We start from the raw sequence: 20,325 nt of genomic DNA, 5'->3' as shown, positions 1-20,325 counted from the left end.
GGGGGCGGCTGCCTCTTGGCAGTGCCACCTGACTGCTCGCCCACGGCTGCCAGAGATTTGACAGGTGAGCAGGCTAATGGCTGGTTTCTCCTGCTCTGCCTCAGGCCTGGGGGAGTTTGGTGCTGGGCCTGGGCCATTTCACGACAAGGTAGCAAAGGATGATCTGGAGCCGTGGAGAGACCGAGTGTGAGGTGTGCATGGGGAGCTGTGCTTTGGGGAGCAAGGAAAGCAGTTCTGACTCTTGCTGCTCATAGGGGCTGAATGCAACTCTGGCCTGAATCTGGAGCTTCCTGTCACTCCCTCTGCCGGGCAAGCTCTCACTGGGGCAGGAAGTTCACTGATGTGAAGTTAGGCAAGATCTGCCTAGCCCTGCCCTTCAGGGTCCTCCCTGCTCCATCCCCCCCCACCCCTTTGTACCTCTCCCCAAGTGGTCGTCTTCTTGCCTCACAATGGACTTTCTTTGACCTATAGCAAACCTGTGTGGCACTTGCAGCTTATCTAGTTTCAGGTGCATATGCCTTTTTGCCTGTCTCCCTGCTGCACTCCAGTCTGCTCCTCAGTAGGATGACCCTGATTGTCCCTTCACCCTCTCTGCCCCCCTCCCTGCCCACTTCACACTGCGTGAATGTTGGCTGAACTGACAGTGTTATCCAGGAGCCCACAAATTTGTGGGGTAGAGATCATTCCTGGAGCTGAAAGTATAGTGCCTACCCTTAGAGGAAGCAAAGAAATCCCAAAGGAGGGTTACCAAGAAATGAAGGAGACATTAAGGGAATGCTATGAGTGTCAGCAAGTTGGATTTGTGCTCTTCCAGGGATGAGAGGGGAAATGAAGGGTATGGAGGGGAGTAGGGCTCCAAGGGAGGAGGGGAGTATTGGTACCTGCCTCTAAAGAGCATCCATAAAATCTGCAGCTTGAGATATCTGTCATATCTTGTTACATATCTTCAGCCTTGGGTCCAGCCCCAGGTGAGATGCATCAACATCCCCATGTTGCAGAGAGCTGAGTTGAGCACAGAGGCAACTGAGATGCCACTGCAACCTAATGCAGAACACTAAGACCAAGCTGTAACCCAAGGATAAGTAGCTTTTGGGATCCAGCCTGAGAGCACTTCTAGGAATCTGATCTTGCCCAGTGCTAAGTTAGCACCTGGACCTTTGGGCTGTCTGGTTTCAGTGCCTGGAATTGCTAACCATTGCTGGACCTTAGCCCCATGTCCCAATATTGCACTTGTGCCATCTGAAGATGAAGGGCTGTCTCCCTGACACTTGCATCCAGTGGGGCACCTGTGCTAAGTGATTTGCCTGAAAGCACAGAATGAACTAAGAATAGAACCCAGGAGCCCTGGGCTTTCCTTTTTGTAGAGAGGATACAATTACTCCACTAAGGGGAAGATGATGAGGGACAGCAGCCAATGTCCGCCTGCCCCCCTGTCAATCTCCCCTTAATTGGATTAATGATGGCTGGGGGATCTTGGCTGCTATACCTCATCCTTTGCTCTTGCCTAATAGGCCTTCTGTCCCACTAGAGCTTATGAAAGAGGACCAGTTCCTTGGGGTGGGGAGAGAACCCTGCTTCCTGCTGTAGGGTTCCATGGTTGTTGAGCAGAGATGGAAACACAGCCCCTCATTGAAAAGGACAAATGGTGTGAGCCAGGCCAGAGTGCTGGGACAAAAGTGGCTGTGGGGCTTGCAAGTACCATGGTCAAGGGGAGAGGAAGCCAAGGCTCTGGTGGAGTGGGGTTCATTCTACCATGGGCCTTGGGCTGTGGCATTGGGTGATGCCCCTGATCCTTCATATTCTGTTCTGTACACAGAAGACCCAGGTCAAGCTGGGCAGGGAAAACAGCAGAGACAGCCTGAGGATTGGGAAGAAGCATGGCCTGAGAACTGTCCCTTGCTGAACCCCTCAGTGCTCCGCTCCATCAGTCAGAAGGAAGGGGTCAGGCCTGCTATTTTGTGTGTGCATTACCCCCATGTATTGTGGGACCTTCACACACCAGCAACCAGTGGGGGCAAGTGGGAGTGCGTGTGGAAGGCCAGGTCCTTTCATGTATATCACTCTTCATAGTGTAAATGACTCTGGTAATGTTAATGACCTTTTTCTCCCACAGAACAGGCACACTGCTTATCTTCTTCTATTCAGAGGGCCATTCCTTCTGCCATCAGATGAGCTTTTGCAGCCTTCACCACTCCATCTGGAACAGTCTGGCATTTCTTAGCTCACCATGAATGCAGCAATGGCAGCTGGGAGCTGTGGCAGTGAGGGGTTCTTCTAAAGTCAGCTCCCCACCACATGTCTTTTGGTGCCATTGCCTCCTACATAGCAGTTGGAGCAACAAAATCTGGACCTTTGTTCTTGGTTTTCAGTGTTCAGCATTGCCTCCTGTGTATGGCTGTGGTCTCCTTAGTGTTTATCTGAGCACTGGTGAATCTTCTGCCCTATGCTTTTACAAGGTCTGTCACTTTTCAGGCCTTTGTACTCCCTCCCAAGCTCCTAAAATCTCATGATACCCCATTGTGACCCATTTGAGGTTGCCTCTGCTTCTCTGCTCTAAGCTGGCTCACCAGGACTGGAATGGCTGAAGAAAAGATTCTTTTCACACTGTTCCTTACTGCACACACAACCCAGTGCCTGTGAGAACAAGACAGCAGGTGTCCAGCTGGTGCTGTGTGAGTGCCTATGCAGTGCAGACATGGTTACTCACAACTCGGTACCTTGCTGTGCTGCCCTGAGACCATGATTGAAGGAGCTAGAAAGTGCTTTCCTTGCTGCTATATAAGCCTGCCTTTGCCTCTGAGTCAGCCTTTACAACAGGAAACCCTCACTGCACTGATTGCTAGGGAGGAAAGAAAGCTGAAGTGGTGGGGGCAGCAGTGTTGAGTGGTGACCCAAAAGGCTGGCTGGGGGGATAGAAGTATCTGTGTCAAGAGCTCATTGACTTGTTTCTCCCAGGGCTGGATATGGGCTGCCATGAGACCTGGATCTTTTTGGCCCCTCAAATTTCCTTTTCTCAGGCAAAGTGGCTCTGGAATGCAAACAACCTGATAGGGTAATCTGTACTGCCATCTTGGTCATTTGGAGCTTCCCATCCTGCTTTCTTGTGTTGGAGCTCACGAACACACAGTAGCTCACCCCAGTGGTCTGCTCCGGTGCCCTGTGAGAGTGGGAAAGGTAGAGAAGGAAGATCCTGGTCTAGAAATGTCTTGTCTGCCCAAAGGGCTCTGGCAAATCCTCAGCTTCCACCACAAATGGAAGCAATAAGCAAATGGAAGAGAGCCCTGTGCATAATGGCCAGGGAAACCACACTGACTCCTGTGCCCAAGCTTCAGCCATCCAAGGTCACAGTGTCAGGGCCTGAGGCCTGCCCTAAAATAAGACTGATGCTCTCCTCTTGAGAGAAATGGGGTGACCTACAGAGAATACAGATAACAGCATATTCTCGTCCATCCTTATCCCAAGTTCTTTGGATCTTCTAGGCTTCCCCATTAGCTGTAAGATGAGAGCAGCCCTGAGTCAGGCTGGTTCTCATGTTGGGTTGATGTATGCTATTTTTCACAGGATGAATGAGTAGCAAGTACAAGGGCAGAAAGGAGAGTCTATATTCAGGGTGAAGGGGACACCTTGTACAGCAGAGTCTAATGTACTCTCTGTTTTTTCTCTCTAAGATGGAGCTGAGTCACCATGACAACATGGATCAGGGATCATCCTCGTCCATTGGGCCCCAGTCCATATCACCAAGGGGCTCCATTACAGCAACCTCCCCTGGACTACTTGGTCCCATTGTAGCCCAGCTCAGCACAGAGGGGTCTGTTAGATTCCAACCTGAGGGGTCCAGTGGGGCCCTCTCAGCAGCTTTCCCTGGGGGGAGCATACCTCCAATGCAGAGGGGTTCCTGGCCAGATGTGCTCTTTGACCCTTTTCACTCTGGACCCTCTCGCTCACAGCCTGATGGATCACAGTACAGTGGGCCAGAGGACAGGTCCCTAAGCAGGCCTAGTCAGCCATTGTCTTTGGAGGTCAACAGAGCCCAACCTGATGGGGCAGGCGGGGTCCAAATGTTCACACTGCCTAACTTACTGTCCCCAGGAGAGTGCAGGCCTCTGTCTCCTGGCTCTGGCAGCTCTGCATCCCATGCTGGTATTTCACCCTCCGTCAAGCTCAGCCAGTCACCCAGCCGGTCCCCACTACCAGAACTCTGCACCTTTGATCCAGCCACCTCAGGAAAACTGCTCCTCATGGAGCGGAAGGAAGCGCTTCCCAAAGCTGAGTCCAGCGACTATCTCTCAGCAGGCAGAACTGGCTCATCCCACAGACCTGTGAGCCTCCCCAAAGCCATTTCCAGTGAGCTCATCTCAGGAGGAAGGATAGGCCCCTCCAAGCCTGGGATGCTGTTGAAAGCTGAGTCAGAGGAGTTCACCTCTTACGGGAGGGCTGGCTCATCCCCTGGCCTGCCCAGCTGCGTGGACACCTCTGAGGCTCTGCAGGGCCGGGCCGCTGAAGACGCAACATTCCGGTGAGCGTGGGTCTGTGAAGCTGGGGCAGGCTCGTCAGCCTGTCACCCCTGCCGTGAGGAGGGAGGTTCAGCCTTTCACTGGGGTGCTGGGCAGACTTTTGGGGGTATTACATAAGAAATCAGAGCCTGTTCCAGAGATGTGTAGTGCTCTAAGCTCTACTGCTGTGGGCTAGGAAGAAGGAGGTGCAACGCTCCAAATACTGAGTGGGGGCCTGGTTGTGGGCATGCTTCTCTTGGTGTTGAGAAGTAGAGAAATCACTGCTTTTGTCCTCTCTAAACGTAGCCTCTGGGTCTTCCACTCTAAGCTAAGGAGGCCAACAGAGGCCATCCTAGCCTACATGGGCTAGCAGAGTCCTTTCCATAAAGGCAGGGACAAGAGGGAGTAGAGTCCATATGGGATTGTCACCTGCTTCCTGTCCTCAAGAGTTGGGAGTGGCCTGAGATATGTTGCCCAAGGGGAGATGGGCCTAAAGGGCTATGGGGACTGACACTCCCTCCTTTCATGTAACGTCCCAGCTCCCAGATCTCTGGAACTGCCCTGTCTACCCACCCTGGAACCATACCATGCTTTCCACACCTGCAAGGGTACTGTCTGCCCATGCCATCAGTACAGCAAGCTGGTTGGTGTTTAGTACATGCTGCACTATTAGGTTAAGGCATTGTGTTAATAGCGGCTCTGCATCAAGGAGAGCGAATTCCTGCCCTGGGCTCTGCCAGGCACTGAAAACTCAATCTGTTCTCAGTCGGTAGCTGTTTTGGAAGGAACAGCTAACTATGCTGAAATTCTGTCTGAACAAGGACCATTTTCCCCAGACTTCAATTGACCCTTTCCTCCCCAGAGACCTAAGAAAGAAGTTGAGCTCTGCCTCGAGGACAACCAAGTTGAACAAGGATTGGGGAAACAAGTTTTGGGGAATCAATTCCCCTGAAGATGCCCTAACCCAAGGAGGCTGTCTTGACTTGAGAAGCCTTGACTTGCCTCTGGAAGTACTATATACAGAGATTGTACCTAAAGTCCAACCAGCTTCCACATCATGTGCTTCCCTGTGAGATGTCCTGCTTCTGTGACAGCATCTGCTCCCTGGCTGGCTTCCCTTGCAGCCTCCAGTATGACCCATTAGTACAGCATAGGCTCTGGGGCTTGAACCCCCTGCCCTTTGGTGCTCTTATGTGTTGTGCAAATGGCTTAACATATTCATGTGTGTATTTGAAAATAATTTGCATTTGCTATAAAAACAATGACATGTTCTGCCCTGAGTAGCATAAGGAGTAGTCAAGGGGCTGCATAACAAGGGATACGAGTGATAACCCAGTCTAGGTGCAGGACTACAGGACAGGGTTGACCAAAGCTGAGCACTTTGTCTTCTGCCTGCTTATACATGCCCTGTGCACATGGGCTAGCAAGTTCAGAAGTACTAATTATGCTTCAGAGGACAGTCTTCCTCAGTTGTTTTGTGGGTGCTTAATGTTGTGCTGTTAGCCCATGTTCCATGCACCTGGAAGGGCTCAGCTCCCCCTGGTAATGTCTGTGGACAGAGTGCCTAACAGGCTTTTCTTGGCTTGAGCCTCTCTAGACACTTACCTTATTCCTCAGCCTTGGATGTGACTAGTCATTTCTTCTTCCAAAGTGACAACTTCTGGATGAAGAGCTAAAGAAACTGAAGGGGAGGGGGGCAACTGGTGAGCGGGGTTGAAGCAGGGAGAGCTGGAGAGGGGCTGAGTGAGCACCCTGTATCAGAACACAAGCATGCTCTTCCTTTGTCTTTCTAAGTATCACTGTGGTCACCTGGAACGTTGGCACAGCCATGCCCCCGAGTGATGTGACATCCCTGCTGCACCTCAACATGGGTGACACGACTGACACTGATATGATCGCCATTGGGTAAGGAACAGAGGTGCCAGGGGCCTTTGAGCCAATGGATCCTCCCCCTTTTTAGGTCATATCAGTGTATCAGGGGCTACTGAGGGAAGCTGTCCTGTAGTGGCTAGGTCCACAGAGAGGTTAACAGACCTACTGCTTGGGTTGCCTCATGGGCAGATCTAGAATTTTTAGAAGTGGGGTGCAGGTGGTGAGGTGCATCATTACAAGTAAAACAATACATATTTTTCTCCAGTTTCAAAGAAACTAGAAGTGTATTAATATGCTAGGGGCCTAGGGGTATACTAGGGGCCTAGGGCTTAGAGGTCTATGGGTATACTATTCAGTTTAAGATTGAAGCAAAAACAAATATAACTTTATTGGAATGAGTTAAAAACAATCTGTAGGGCTGTGAAATAGGACCTTCATTATCAGGAGCAGCTAACAGATAGCAGAACTGCAGAAGAAAGGGTAGCTTGAGTGATGGAACATAAAGACCATTAAAAGGAAGAGAGGTTCATTAATACCTGTGGAATTAAGAGTTTAGAAGGGATCAGGCAGATTATAACGATGCCCCAGAGTCAAGAGAGTCGGCACAGCCTGACTAAAAATGCTGCTGCCATTGTCCGACAGTTGATTTAAAACTTTGGGTGGACCAGGAATTAAAGGGGGTATGAGTGCACCAGTGCATACCCCCTGGAACTACTGAATGTCCTAAAGGAGTTTTGTGCCTGAAATGACTGAGGCCTAGCCTTTGAGCAGACAGATTGGTGTTCTAGTACTGCTTCCCTAAGTGTGTGTATTTTTATGTATATTTTATTACATGTTATAGAATAGCAGTGAAGGGGATTAAAAATCAGACACACACACAAATATAACATTAAAAGTAGTAAGAACACTCTAGCCCAGGGGTGGGCAAAATACTGTCTAGCCACATCATCTGCCCTCTGACACTCCTCTTCATACTTGCCCAGCTTCCACACAAGCCAGCAACTACAATAGAAACCAACGGCAGCCTGCACCTCTCAGGGTCAGACTTTTGGATAGCTAAACCTCCCCTCCAAAGTCCCATAGGAACTTCATCCTCATCAGTCTGCCTTTGTACATACTAAGCAGGCCTCAAGGGCAAGATTTTGTTGTCCTTTTATTGCTGACACCAGTAATAGTGCAATTCTATCAATAAAGCAGCACTCATTTCAGTACAGTGAAATTCTGTCGGCAATGCTGGTCTAATTTAAGACAGGCCACTTGGGTGTTATTTTATGTATTTTAGTAGGGCCAGCTGACTGTGGCTGGGATGGTGGTCCTCCTGTGCTAGGTACTTTGCATGTGTAGAGTAAAAGAGCTAGCCTGAATGAGACTATGTTTGGGCTTGGTTTGTTTCTGCTAGTGGCCTGGGAAGGCAGATATGCCCTTGCTCAGTCATATATTAGGCTGGTGGTTTGGTCCCCTGTATCTGTTTGGCATGGTTCCTCATTCCTATCAGTCTCCAGGGAGTCATGACTTCTCTTCCCTCCCTTTTATCTGGGTTAAACCAGAGTTCCCCCAGGGATCTTCACTTTCTACATACTTACTTGTTTTATTTTGTCTCATTATGTCACATGACATTGTTAACAGTCCTCGGTTGTTCTCTGGAAACATTTCCCACTCATTTCATTTTGGTAATAATTGCCAAGGCTGAGCTGGGGCATATAATTAATAATCCTGAAGTGCCATTGATGCAAACCTTGACATAAGTGTGATGGAGGTGCTGGGACACTCAAAGAAGAAACTCTGCAGTTTGTCTCTGTGCAGAGATCCTGCCTGAGGTTGTTACTTACATTCTATGGGCTTTTTTCTGGGCTTATTAATGATTCTTGCTTTAATAAATGCATATTTGATTGTTGGAGTCAAATAAGTCAATAGGTTGCTTATATCCATCTATTCCATCTTCTGATAGTGGGTTTATAAGCATCTATAGCACACTTCTCATGTCTGCCAAATGTTTGTGATGTCTATTAATTGCTTCTGAGTCTTTTAGAAGGTATCTTTAAATAGTGCCTTAATATTTAATGTGACCATGATAACTTTGTGATTTATAATATGCCTTTAAAAAGTTATTCAGATCTCCCTGTTGCTGAGATGGGCTTAGACTTTGCCAAGTGCTTGGCACATTTGATGTATGAGAAACCTGAGCTCCTCGTGAATTCTGGCCCCAGTTTTAAGCTTGGCACCCATAACACCTAAGACCTCCTGAGTCCCAGAGGTCTATGAATCAAGGAAATTGACTTCCATTTACTTCAAGGGAGGTGTCTTTAGTCTCCTCAGACAACCCCCACAGAGTGAAAACTCACCCTCAGTTTACCGTTCATCTCTGTGTCTAGCTTGCAGTGCAGAAGGAAACGGGTAGACCACTTCTGCTGGGAATACCCTCTCTGCCTAAGCCACATGCTTGGAATCTTGAGGCTGGACAGAATACAGATATACTCATCTGTCCACTCTCAGCAGCAAGGACTGTCCTGGAGGGATAGAGTCTACATGTTGCCAAAATCCTGGGTTTTTTTAGGATTGGACTTCAGCTCCTGTTCAGAGGGTGACCAAGTACCATCTTGGCAGCCCTGTGATCAGCTTCCTGTCTGTCTCCATTCCAGGCTGCAGGAGGTGAACTCCATGATAAATAAGCGCCTGAAGGATGCTCTCTTTATGGACCAATGGAGTGAGCTCTTCATGGATGTGCTGAGTCCCTTTAACTTTGTATTGGTAAGGTTGTGTGTGAAAAGAATCCTGGGCTCAGGAGCCTGCTTAGTTTGGGCAGAAATCTGATGAAATCCACCTGGACATCCTACCCAGAAGTGCAGGATATGTCCCTTAACCCAGTGAAAACTCATCAAGGATGAAGAACTACTGAGAACTCCCTGGAAGAACACAGGGAGCTATTAAAAAGGAGACAGTCTGGTGTCACCACCAGACTAATGACCATGGACCAGCAAGAGGCTGTATTGCTTAAGAGTTAGAGCACAAGGCTGGGAGGGCTTTGCCAACAACTTTCTGGGTGATTCTGGACAGGGTGCTTCCCCTCTAAGTGTCTAATGTTCCCAACTGTAAAATGGGAGTTAGGATGTACCAATTCTGTGCAGCTAAGGCGGGCTAACTAAGCACTAGGGTAATGATTGTAGTTCTGTAGGTCTCAGCTGCAAACCTGGTAGGTATAAATGCCTGAATGACAATTAACTGCCTCAAAACACCGTTCTTGTGTTCTGAAAACTAAAAATTCACTGACAAAAATCTATATTAATGTTGAGCTAAGGTCACCCTGTGGAGTCTCGTGCTCTTTCAGAATGTCAAGGTCAGGAAGAGTCAAGCCTCAGAAAACCAGGAAATTCAGAGTGAAGGTAAATGCTTAACCTGGGATCGGTAAGCAGGGCACTAGCCCTAGGGTCATATTAGTAGAGGCTACAGAATCATCCCCATTCTTGTGAAGCCTATAACCCGTAGGCAAAGCAGCCCCATGGTATTGCTCTTGCAACAGCAGCTGGAAATAGACCTTGTTGCTGCTGTGGCAGAAAGGAGCCAGGGACTGTTTGAGTGCCTGCTGTAGGTAAGACTCCTGTGCTCCCCATTGGGTCTCAGAACCTCCACCCCTCTGGTGTTCAGCAGCACCTCCCTGCCTACCCCCATGGTTTCATAGATTCATAGAAGTTAGGGGTTGGAAGAGGCCTCATGAGTTTATCAGGTCCAGCCCCCTGATTGCAAGCAGGAAAGACTGCTGGGGTCAGATGAACCCAGCAAGGTGTGCATCCATTCATCTTTTGAAGATCTCCAGGTTAGGTGACTGTATCACTGCTGTGGGGAATCCATTCCAGATTTTGGACACTTGAACCATAAATAAGTTTTTCCTTATATCCAATCTGAAGTGATGTATCCAATCTGAAGCTGGTCCCCCACTCTCCTGCAGGGTTTGCCCAGAGTGCAAAAACACAAAAAATTCTTGTTTTCCACCTGCTTGCTGACAATCTCACAGCAAACTCCAGAGCCCCACCATGGACACAGCTGACATGGCACAGGACTGACATGAGGCCCACTGGATCTCTGTGTCCACAGATATACCTCTTTTCTTTCTTCCCTTACTTATGGTCAGGGGGAAGATTAGACCCTGATCACATCATCACAATCGTGGCTCTGCCAGGCTGTTCCAACTAATCCCCCACTATTTAAAATAGTGCCACATAATACCAATGCCTTGTTATCATGTTCTTGGCAAATGATTCCCTGGGGTGCCTGTTGCCAGCTCCAGGGGACAGTGTTAAAGTTGGTTGTACTGAATTTTCTCACTTTCTGAGGTATGAACCATACTGAACTCAACATTGTGGAAGGGTACAGCATCTTGCAGGACAACCTTAGCTCTGAATTCCTGTTAATGAATCCTCATTAACAATGCCTCCCCTCCCCACCATCCTACTCCCCACAAATTCTTGATAAAAGCACTAGGGATGTAACTTCACCTTGGCTTGATTTCCCTGCAGTAAATCATAGCAAGGTGGGGGGAACCTGCCCTGTCACAGGATGTGTGGCCCCTTCACTCATTTCATCTTCTGAAAAACCTGCCCTACATTAACTTTCTTCCTCATGGATTGCAAGGGGCTTATGCCCTGCTTCATGCTTCTCCTCTACCTCTTGCAGGTGAGCACAGTCCGGATGCAGGGAGTGATCTTGCTGGTGTTTTCCAAGTACTATCACCTTCCCTTCTTGCAGGACATTCAGACAGACTGCACCAGGACAGGCCTAGGTGGCTATTGGGTGAGTGGGGCCCCTAAGGGAAATAGCTGCAATAAGTGAGTGAGGGTTTTCTCAATGACATGGCTTGCATTCCTGTTGGTGCAGGGCAATAAGGGTGGGGTCAGCGTGCGACTCTCCATCTTTGGCCACATGGTCTGCTTTCTGAACTGCCACCTGCCAGCTCACCTGGAGAAAGCTGAGCAGCGCAAGGAGGACTTCACCACTATCCTCAACATGCAGCAGTTTGAAGGGCGTGTGGCTAGTGGCATCTTGGACCATGAGTACGTACAGTCTCCCATTCTCCCCCAGCCCTGATCCTTTCCCCCTTACCATCCCAAACACTAGTTTGGCACTGGGGTCCAAGTTTAAAGCTCTTTGGTGATGCTGTGTCCCACACTATCAGCCCAGCATTTGGGCTGTGGAGTCCTGACTTTGAGAGGATCAGAAGCCAGCGTCTTTCTCAGGGTGTGCTACGCACTGCAGAGCAGGTATCCAGACCTACCCACCCCAGGTTTGTGTAGCCTTGACTTTCCCCAGGCCTTTGAAACCAAACCCAGCTGTGCAACCTTCATGCTTGAGGGTGCATTCCATCCAGCTGTGTATGGGGCACTGCACTGACTCTCCATAGCCTGTGATCATTTAGAACAGGGAAATCAAATATATGGCCCACAGGCCATATACCATACCCTGATCTACCCTGTCAGGCTAGTGATGGGCCAACAGAAGTTGAAGGATGTGGCTCGAGGGAGCAGCTTGCAACAGAATTCTGGGCCCTTGGGCCTTGGTGGACATAGTGATTGGCAGCAGAGTTGAGAGTGAGGTCTGATATTGCCCTGATTGCCCTCCAGCTGCTTTGCCTGTTGCCACTGCTGCAGCCTGACCTCTTTGGCCATTGGCCCCACTGCCATCTGGGCACTGGCTTGGGAGAGAGAGATTCAAGGCCTAACCATTCCCTGCACAAACCAGCCGGTACTGGGGCTAGGCTGGTGGTCTGCTCTATGCTAGCTGGGAAGCAGGGAATCTGCTCTGGGTCTGCCAGGTGGTGGGTTACTTTACCATGCTGTTGTGCTTGGTGCTAGCAAGGTAGAGGCCTCAGAGCAGCTGATGTTGGCCTGGCCATCTTACTTTGGCAGGCACCTGGCAATGGAAATTTTCACCACGTATTCCTGCTCTCCCATGTGACTTTCTGGAAAGTCTGACTTAAGCAGAAGGTTTTGACTATTTATACCTAGGGCCTGGTTTAAATCACGGGCCCAGCTCGCTAATATCTTGGCCTGATCATGGCTGGGACCACATTTTTGTACCCAGATCATAGCGCCCCCCAACGTCTCCAACTGGTTTAGGAGGCAGGTTTAGGGCCAGGTTTAGTTGCAACAACAGAAGGCTTGCTCCCAAGGCCTCTCTGATCACTGCTGAAAAGCCCACAGCACCCCCCACTCCACACTCTTCCCTGCCTCACTGGAAGAGGCAGGAACAGTTTCAGGGCTGCCTTAGCAGACCACCCTGGTACTGGGTAGAGAAGGGGCTGTTTGCTCCTCCATGCATGTGTTCCTGCCCCCGCCCCCAACTCCTGTTACCTCAGTTTTCCCACCTGGTGGAGCAAATAGCCCCTCTCCTACCCATCCCCAAGCTCTCTCCTCCTGCTGACCCTTTTGTGACTCCTTCCCTCCCCCTTCCCTACCCCTAGGCTTTTGCTGCTTGCTGGAGAATGCTTTCACCACATATTCCTGCTCTCCCATATGACTTTTTGGAAAATCTGACTTAAGCAGTCACGTGGGAGAGCAGGAATATGTGGTGAAAATTTCTATTGACAGGTGCCTGTCGAAGTAAGATGGTCAGGCCAGCATCAGCTGTTCTGGGTCCTCTACCTTGCTAGCACCAAGCACAACATCATGAGAAAGTATGACATCATGACATGTCATTGCAAATTGCATTTTTTGTAAAAATCACTTAATTTCATGATTCTCATGAAAAATGCAAAATGTTGTTTTAAACCAGGCCCTATTTATATCCAGGGCTGTGGGGCTTGGCACATGAGATGCTTCAGCAGCTGATGGGCAGGGCTGGAAGCCAGCTGAGGAGTTATCAGCACAGCAATGACCTACATTCCCTCTGCAGCAAAGGATGTGCTCTGGAGGGCTGAGAGCATTCAGGCTGCTGCCTTGGCCTGGCCACAGTTCTCACATCTGCTGAACTGCATCCTGCTTCCCCCTGCATCTGCCCAGGGACCCAAGCTGCTTCTCCCCATCTCTTCCAAAGACCCTTTCTCTCTCCAGGCTCCCCCTAACTACTCCAGTCCTGAGGGTTCCCAGAACCTGAGAAGCATCCATCTAGCTGACCCCACAGCTCTGCTCTTCACTGGCTTTGCCAGCATCTGCGGGGTTGGGGGAGGTGCCGGCAGTACAGGCAACCTACTTAGTACTTCCCAGGGATCACCATCCCATGTCTTATATTTCCTCTAAACTCTGGGCCTGGTTTCAGGGAGATGAACAGGCTTAGCAAGACTCTGCAGTCCTCATTGCTGTCACAGATCCTCTGGCCCCTGAGTAGAACAATTGTAGGCATGGGACAGGCTGCTAAAGCAAGGCTTTTCAACCTTTTTAAAGAAGTGTACCCCTTCTGGTGGCAACAGCTGGATGTGGAGGTGGGGGCTGCCTCCACTGCCACCCACCACCCCATGCGGCCACTGTGTGCCGCTTTCCCACGGCTGGTTGCATGTGCGGCTCCGCAAGCTGCTGACAGGCCTCACACCCGGCCAATTGCGCACCACTCGTCAGCAGCCTGTGGAGCCACATGTGCGACCAGCTGTGGGAAAGCGGCGTAGTGGGTGTCGGCCTGGGGTGGTGGATGGCGGCAGCAGCTGGCACATTCAAGCCCCCCCCCGCATCCAGCCAGCCAGGGAGCGCCTTTGTGGCCCACAAAGGGGCACCACTGCCCTCCTCCTAGGTCTGCTCCTGGGAGGCAGTGGCATGGGGTGGTAGGTGGCAGCGCTCCATCACTGCCCACCCACACGTACCCCCAGTTGACAACCCCTGTGCTAGAGTAAAGCCCTCCTTTTTACCCAGGGTAGGTTCCTAAGGCACCCTCTCTGATACTGTTTGTGTGCTACAATGGTACTGATGTCACATCCCATCATGCTAGGTGCTAGGAATTTTCATGCAGCACTCAGTCTGGTCTTGTTGATGGAATGGCTTCACTCCACAGTGCCTCTTAGACAGGGTGAACTTGAACTGGTGTCAGGGACAGCATAGGCAACTGGTAGGCGTGCTCCAGGGGGGCTGTCCCCGCCACCGACAACACCAGCGGCGTCTGTGGGAGCTCGATGTGCCCACCTTGACAGGACTGTCCCCACTGCCACCACCACCAGCAGCATTGGCATCCCCCCCCCCCAGCAGCATCTGCAGGAGCTCGCCAGCTCTGCCCCCACTGCCAACAGCAGTGGCAGTGTACACAGATGCTCGCCATCCCTGCTGCCGTTGCCGCCAGCAGCTTCTGCGGGTACCCCCTCAAATTCAGGAGGCACCGGTTGTCCGTGAGGGACAGGACCATTCCCACCCCACTGGGTTACCCAGGGCATGTTCCTTGTCCTTTATTTTCAAGAAGACAGTGCTGTCTGACGTCTCAGTCAAAGACCTGGGACACCTGGCACTCTCCCACTCTCCCACTCTGACAACATGACTCAGTAGCTGGATCCCAAATCTGGAGCAGGACTCTCAACACTCTCTTTCTGTTGATCAGTCACTGCAAACTGAGAGAAAGTTGCTTTCTGTTCCTTGAGCCACAGGCTCCTGCTCTGTATAATGGGGTTGCTGTACCAGTGCTACCCTTCTTCATCCTGCCCCTGCTGTTGCCCTCCCTTTCTCCAGCATTGTGTTCTGGTTTGGGGACCTCAACTTCCGCATTGAGAGCCTAGACATCCGCTTTGTGAAATATGCTATCGACAACAACATCCTAAGCCAGCTGTGGGAGAAGGACCAGGTGAGACCTAGACTGGCAGACCATCTACTAGGAGTAGAGGCATGCTCATGTATATGAGTGTCTTGCTTCCCAGAGATCAGAGTGCCTAGTCAATGAGCCTCAGAGTTAATGCTCACCTGAGCAAAGGAGGGGGGTTTATTAATGCTCTCACAGCCTATGTCCCTCCCTGTAGCACCTCCTGCCTACAGGCAGTCCCAGGGTCAGGGGAGACATCCCTGTCCCCTGTACCTGTTTTCTTCCAGGTATATCCACCCTGTAGTCATATACCAATGTGTAAGTTAGAACATGGGGCCCATTCTATTTTCCCCCACACCAGAAGATTGGAAAGATTATTGGGTCCCAAAAAATTCTCTGGGTAAAGAGGGTGGTCCTGGGTTAACTCAGGAGGGGGCCATATGCAGAGCACTTCACTTGGTTCTCCCCAGCTGCTCTCCAGCTGCCCGTGCTGTTCAATTCTGAGGTTCCTGAGAGAACGTAACAATGGGGTTCTGGCCGTGCAGGAGCTGTGGGTCTGAAAGTGGGGTTATGTGAATCACCAATTTTTGTCCATTTACTTTACCCCTTGCCTCCTGCAGCTGAACATTGCCAAGAATACGTGGCCTATCCTCAGTGGTTTCCAGGAGGGTCCCCTGAACTTCCCACCCACCTTTAAATTCGATGTGGGGACCAACAAGTATGACACAAGGTAAGAGAGTGGAAGCCAGGGTGTGATGCACCTCTGCCCTGAATGGACACTAGTGATCAGACCAGGGGCTGGGAATTGTGGGACCCTACTCTGTAAAATGGGTGCTGGTGCTTGGTTGACTGGTGTGGTAGGAGCACAATGGTAACAGAAATGCTTGCACTGAGGGTACATGTGGGAAGGGATGTGGTGGGCAGAGGGGAAGGGTATGGCAAGCTGGGTTGGAGGGAGTTATGGGGAAGGATCATGTCCTTGTCTCACTGCTGGCAGTCCATGCCTCTACCTGCAGCTGTACTAAGATGTGCTAGGTGTACTAGGAGAGAGACACTACTTTCCTCTACCCTAGTCTCTGTTGGGACACAGTGGCAGGGGGGCTTTGCTCTATGGCAGCCCAGTGACTCTCATCTGTACCATGCAGTGCAAAGAAGCGAAAGCCAGCCTGGACTGATCGGATTCTCTGGAAGATCAAGTCCTCAGGTGCCTCGCACAATCCCAGTGGCAGACGACCCAGCAGGAGCATCCTGTCTGTGACCCAGCTCTGTTATTGCAGCCACATGGAGTACATGGTGAGCGACCACAAGCCAGTGGCTGCCATCTTTGCAGTGCAGGTGAGCCTGGTGTGTCTTCTGGAGCTCCTCTGCGCTCGGGTGCCCGTGCTTCCAACCCTAGGTGTGGCAGGGCCTAGAGCGCCTGTCTTGCTCATGACTGGGGTGGCTCTCTTGCCCCTGTTGGAGGGGGTTTCATTCCTGGGAGGAAGGCAGTTTCTGACTCCCCTGTACTGTGGCTAAGGGGAAGGAGAGTCACAAGGTAACTGAAGGTACCAGAGACTTCAAGAGAGGGTCATGAGTAAGGCCACAGGCAGACGCAGGAGCCTAGAGCCTCCTCGCATACTTGGTCAGTCCCTTGCTATGAGGGGGATTTACAACAGAGCCACCTGGGGCTGCCTTTGGTGCATCTCTAATGAATGCTTGGACAGAGGAGCTGCTGGCCTAGTGGCTGTGGCAGTCATCACCGACAGACATCTCTGGTGAACCAGCCTCAGTGCCATTGCCCCTCCCCACTTATCCTGTGCTTCTCTTTGACAGTTTCCCTCCAAGACTGACAAGCCCCTGGTTGAGATTCAAGTTGCTGATGAGTGGTCTAGGCCAGATCAAGCTGTTGTCAGATACAAGGTGGCCAGCATCTTCCATAGGAGCTCCTGGGACTGGATAGGTCTCTACAGGGTAAGAGAGTCATTAGTCACTAGGGGCAGGTGGAGTGAGTAGGGACACCCCTCGCCTCTCTGGTGGGTCCCTCCGTATTCATTACATGGGCCAGGGCATCAAGTGCTGGGGTGTTGCAGTGTGGATATCTATCCCTTTAAAAATCCCCAGTGACAGGGGAGCTAGCCTGATCAAACAGCCTTGACGCCCTCCTTCCCTTACCCCCTGCCCTCAGGGCAGTAATTCCTGCCCCTCTACATCTCTGTCTTTTGCAGTGTCTGAGCAGATGAATGGGGAACTCCTAAGCCCTGGCTCTGTGTGGCATAGGGGGTATGAGCTGGGCAAGAGGCCAAGTGGTGCTGGGAACCAACGTAGGACATGGGGCCAAGACAAGAGAGAGGGCCTGGGTTCCCCTGGGAGTGCAGAGCAGTGAAGCTATCTGCTGCCAGGTCCCATGGTGGGACAAAGCCCAGAACCTTGGCACAAAAAAGCCACAGAGCCCAGCAGAGATCTGGCCTGATCAGGCAGCCTGAAGACCCCCTTGGTGTAATCTGACTGGACAATGTGGCCTGCTAGGAGCTGAGCTGCCCTATAGGAAGGTAAAGCTTGCCAGGCTGGGCTGATGCCTATCCCCATGAACAGCCATTGCCTAGTGCTACCTCTTCCCTTCCTTGTGTTCCTGGCTGGTGCAGTGCGATATAAGAGGATGATTAGGGATCTGTCTTTCCTGACCCATGGTAAGCTGCCTACGGCCTGAAACAGCAACATTGATTCGCCTGCTACCTGGCATTCGTAGCTCCAGTGCTGCTGTCTGCAGTGCTAGCAGCCGGCGTCCAGTGCGGTGTAGCACTCTGGGCTTTGCTGCCTCCTGACAGTGCTCTCTAAGGGCTAGCTTCCCAGGCAGTCACCAGTGAGCTGCAGTGACTTGTGGGTGCAGACAGAAGTGCAGCGCCCAGCTGTAACTCAGAACAATTTTTGCAAAACGTTCCAAGTTACCCTGGACCAAACAGAAGTTCACTGTTGGTTCCAGCTGGGAGGTGAATCTAGCTGTGCTGGGAGCCAGGTTCCCATAGCAATGGCCAGGCTCTCTGCCAGGGCTCGCTGTTTTCAGAAGGGGAGGGGGGAAAGGCAGCAGAGGGCAGTCATTCTTGGGGCTCCCCAGCTGGTGCTGAAGGGTGGGGTGGGTGAACTGGAGCCCCCACCCCCAATTTGGGGGGCTCCAGTACACCTGCCCCACCCTCCAGGGGGCTGAAAATTCCCCAGAATAAACTCCCCCCCCATTCCCTTTCCCTCCTCCCATTCTGAAAACAGGACAAGCTGGGAGCTGGGCAGACACAAGTTACAAAAGTAGCTACATTTTAAGACCTCTTTCTCTGATACCTGAGGGGTCAGATTTTCATCTGATCGGCCAAACTGTCTGCAGCCGTGCACTTGCATTTGGTAACAGCTATACACTGGTTTCTGTGGCCAGGTCAAGTGAAAATTGTCACTTCTGTCTGCACCTGTGCTATGCAGATAGACCCAGAACAGCCTGCCTTGATCAGGGTGTCAGCTTACAGCTACAGGAGGGAGGGGACCTCACCAGGAAGTTGCCATTGTGACTTTCAGCTGGGGCTCAAACAAAGAGCAACCAGGGATGAGAACAGGGATATGCTCCCTGGACCCTTCTCCAGCCTCTGTGCAGAGGTAATAGAGCAGCAGAGCTTTGCTCAGGACAGCCTTGGCTGGTGGCAGCAGCACAGCCAGCGGCAGAGGCAGCAGCTATTCTTTTTGAAGCTCCCTAAGGCAGCACATAGGGCTACTGCCCTGGTTACCCCCCCTTAGTTACACTACTGCAGGAGCAGGTAAAATATGGCCCATGGGCTGGATCCGGCCTGCCAGGCGATTTCATCTGGCCCAAGAGCAGGTGCCTACCAAATCGCTGTATTCAGCCCGGCCCCGGGCTGCCCCTGCTGTGCTTGCATGGGGCCAAGCCCTGATCTCTCCCATGGGGGCAGCGTGTGCTGTGCTCCCAGCCTCGACTGCAGGATGGCTCCTGACCCCAGTCCCACAGGTAGGGAAGAGGTGGCAGCGGGCTGGCTGGCGAGGGGGTGGGGGGGAAGTGGTAGCAGAGGTGGGCAGATGGAGGGGGCGGCAGCAGGTGGGAGGGAAGCAGCAGGGGAAGGGCAGCAGCAGCGGTGGGTCGGGGAAGTGGTGGCAGTGGTGGAGGGGGAGTGGCAGTGGCAGCTGGGTGGGAGTGTGGGGTCCACACTGGTGTGCCGCGGCTGGGGCCAACAGGGACCCAAGGTGGGGCAGCAGGAGTGTGGAGGCTGGGCTGGCAGGGACACAGGGTCCACCTGGCTCCATTGCGCGAGGCTCCCTGGGGCTTGTGTGTAGTTCCCGGGTTCTCTGTCTGACTTGTGCCTCTGGGCAGAGCCCCATGTGAAGGAGCTGATGGACCAATCCCGCTCACTGGTACGCGCAGGTCATGGGGAATGGCAGGGAGCTCTGCGCTCTGGAGCCAGGCAGGCTCTTCCTCTGTCCCTGCCACCCTGGCCAAGCCCTATGATCTGCCTTGCTAGCTTTTTCCTGCTGGGCTCCCCCCCGGTGGTGCAGGGCTCTGACATGTGAGCCCTGCACAATGGAGCAGGCAACCTGGCCACATGCAGTCCTGGGGCTCGGCGGGACCATGCGCTGCCAAGGGGCTCATACACCCACACAACCCACAAACATACCCCCCACACTCCACACATCCCCACACACACATCCATGCATGCCCCATCCCCCCCTACACACACATACACCCACCCATATCCATCCACCCCCCCCGATATACAAGAGTAAGACTTTGTTTTGAGCTATTATGCAATCACCTCTATATACACAATGCAAACACATACAGATCAGGCCAAAAATATTTTTTGAAATAAAATTAAAATATTCTATTGTAGATGTTTCATTTTTAGTATATAATTTGGGTTTTTTCCGGTTCCAAGATGGCAACCGCCCTTCCGAAAAGGAGTACTTCTAAGGGCAAGGCGCAGGACTTCTGGTGGCAAAGGTCAGGAGTTAGGGGCAAAACTTCTGGTCCTAAGCTGGTGACCAGAGAGCAGGGCACCTGTCAAGGGGTGGGGCTACTCTTGTGGCCCTCCACTGCTCACCGAAACTTGTTAAGCAGCCCTCCACCACTGCAGCTCTGTGTTCCCTGAAATTCAAGTTCCTTCTCTGAGGATTGGTAGTTCCAGGTTCTCCTTTGGTTCCTCCCAGCAACAGATTTCTTCTCAGCATGATTTGCCCCAAATCCAAGTCTATGATGTCAGTGAAGCCTGGTTTGGAGGTCTTCTGACTGTTCAGC

At 51.6% G+C, this 20,325-nt stretch overlaps 1 protein-coding gene across 8 annotated transcripts in view; it reads left to right on the top strand.

Annotated features, from left to right (window-relative positions):
* INPP5J (inositol polyphosphate-5-phosphatase J) overlaps positions 1-20,325 on the top strand; it is a 34,340-nt gene that overhangs the window by 4,111 nt on the left and 9,904 nt on the right. For 5 of the 8 annotated variants that reach the window (XR_003096439.1, XM_025216610.1, XM_025216612.1 and 2 more), the window contains exons 1-11: positions 2,126-2,456; positions 3,669-4,516; positions 5,356-5,562; positions 6,288-6,398; positions 9,005-9,113; positions 11,034-11,150; positions 11,235-11,410; positions 14,996-15,107; positions 15,683-15,792; positions 16,208-16,397; positions 16,875-17,012. Coding sequence is in view for 7 of the 8 variants with exons in the window: in XM_025216610.1 (XP_025072395.1) it covers positions 2,232-2,456; positions 3,669-4,516; positions 5,356-5,562; positions 6,288-6,398; positions 9,005-9,113; positions 11,034-11,150; positions 11,235-11,410; positions 14,996-15,107; positions 15,683-15,792; positions 16,208-16,397; positions 16,875-17,012 (2,343 nt within the window). In the remaining variant the exon portion in view is untranslated. Of the gene's footprint in view, positions 1-2,125; positions 2,457-3,668; positions 4,517-5,355; positions 6,197-6,287; positions 6,399-9,004; positions 9,114-11,033; positions 11,151-11,234; positions 11,411-14,995; positions 15,108-15,682; positions 15,793-16,207; positions 16,398-16,874; positions 17,013-20,325 lie in introns of those variants that run through there. The other 3 variants (XM_025216613.1, XM_006034610.3, XM_025216614.1) reach the window with 3 other exon arrangements.

The sequence above is a fragment of the Alligator sinensis genome, unplaced genomic scaffold (assembly GCF_000455745.1).
Source record: "Alligator sinensis unplaced genomic scaffold, ASM45574v1 scaffold295_1, whole genome shotgun sequence".
NCBI classification, from domain to species: domain Eukaryota; kingdom Metazoa; phylum Chordata; order Crocodylia; family Alligatoridae; genus Alligator; species Alligator sinensis.
Note: the sequence above shows the minus strand (reverse complement) of the source record. Positions and strands in the feature narration are given on the sequence as shown.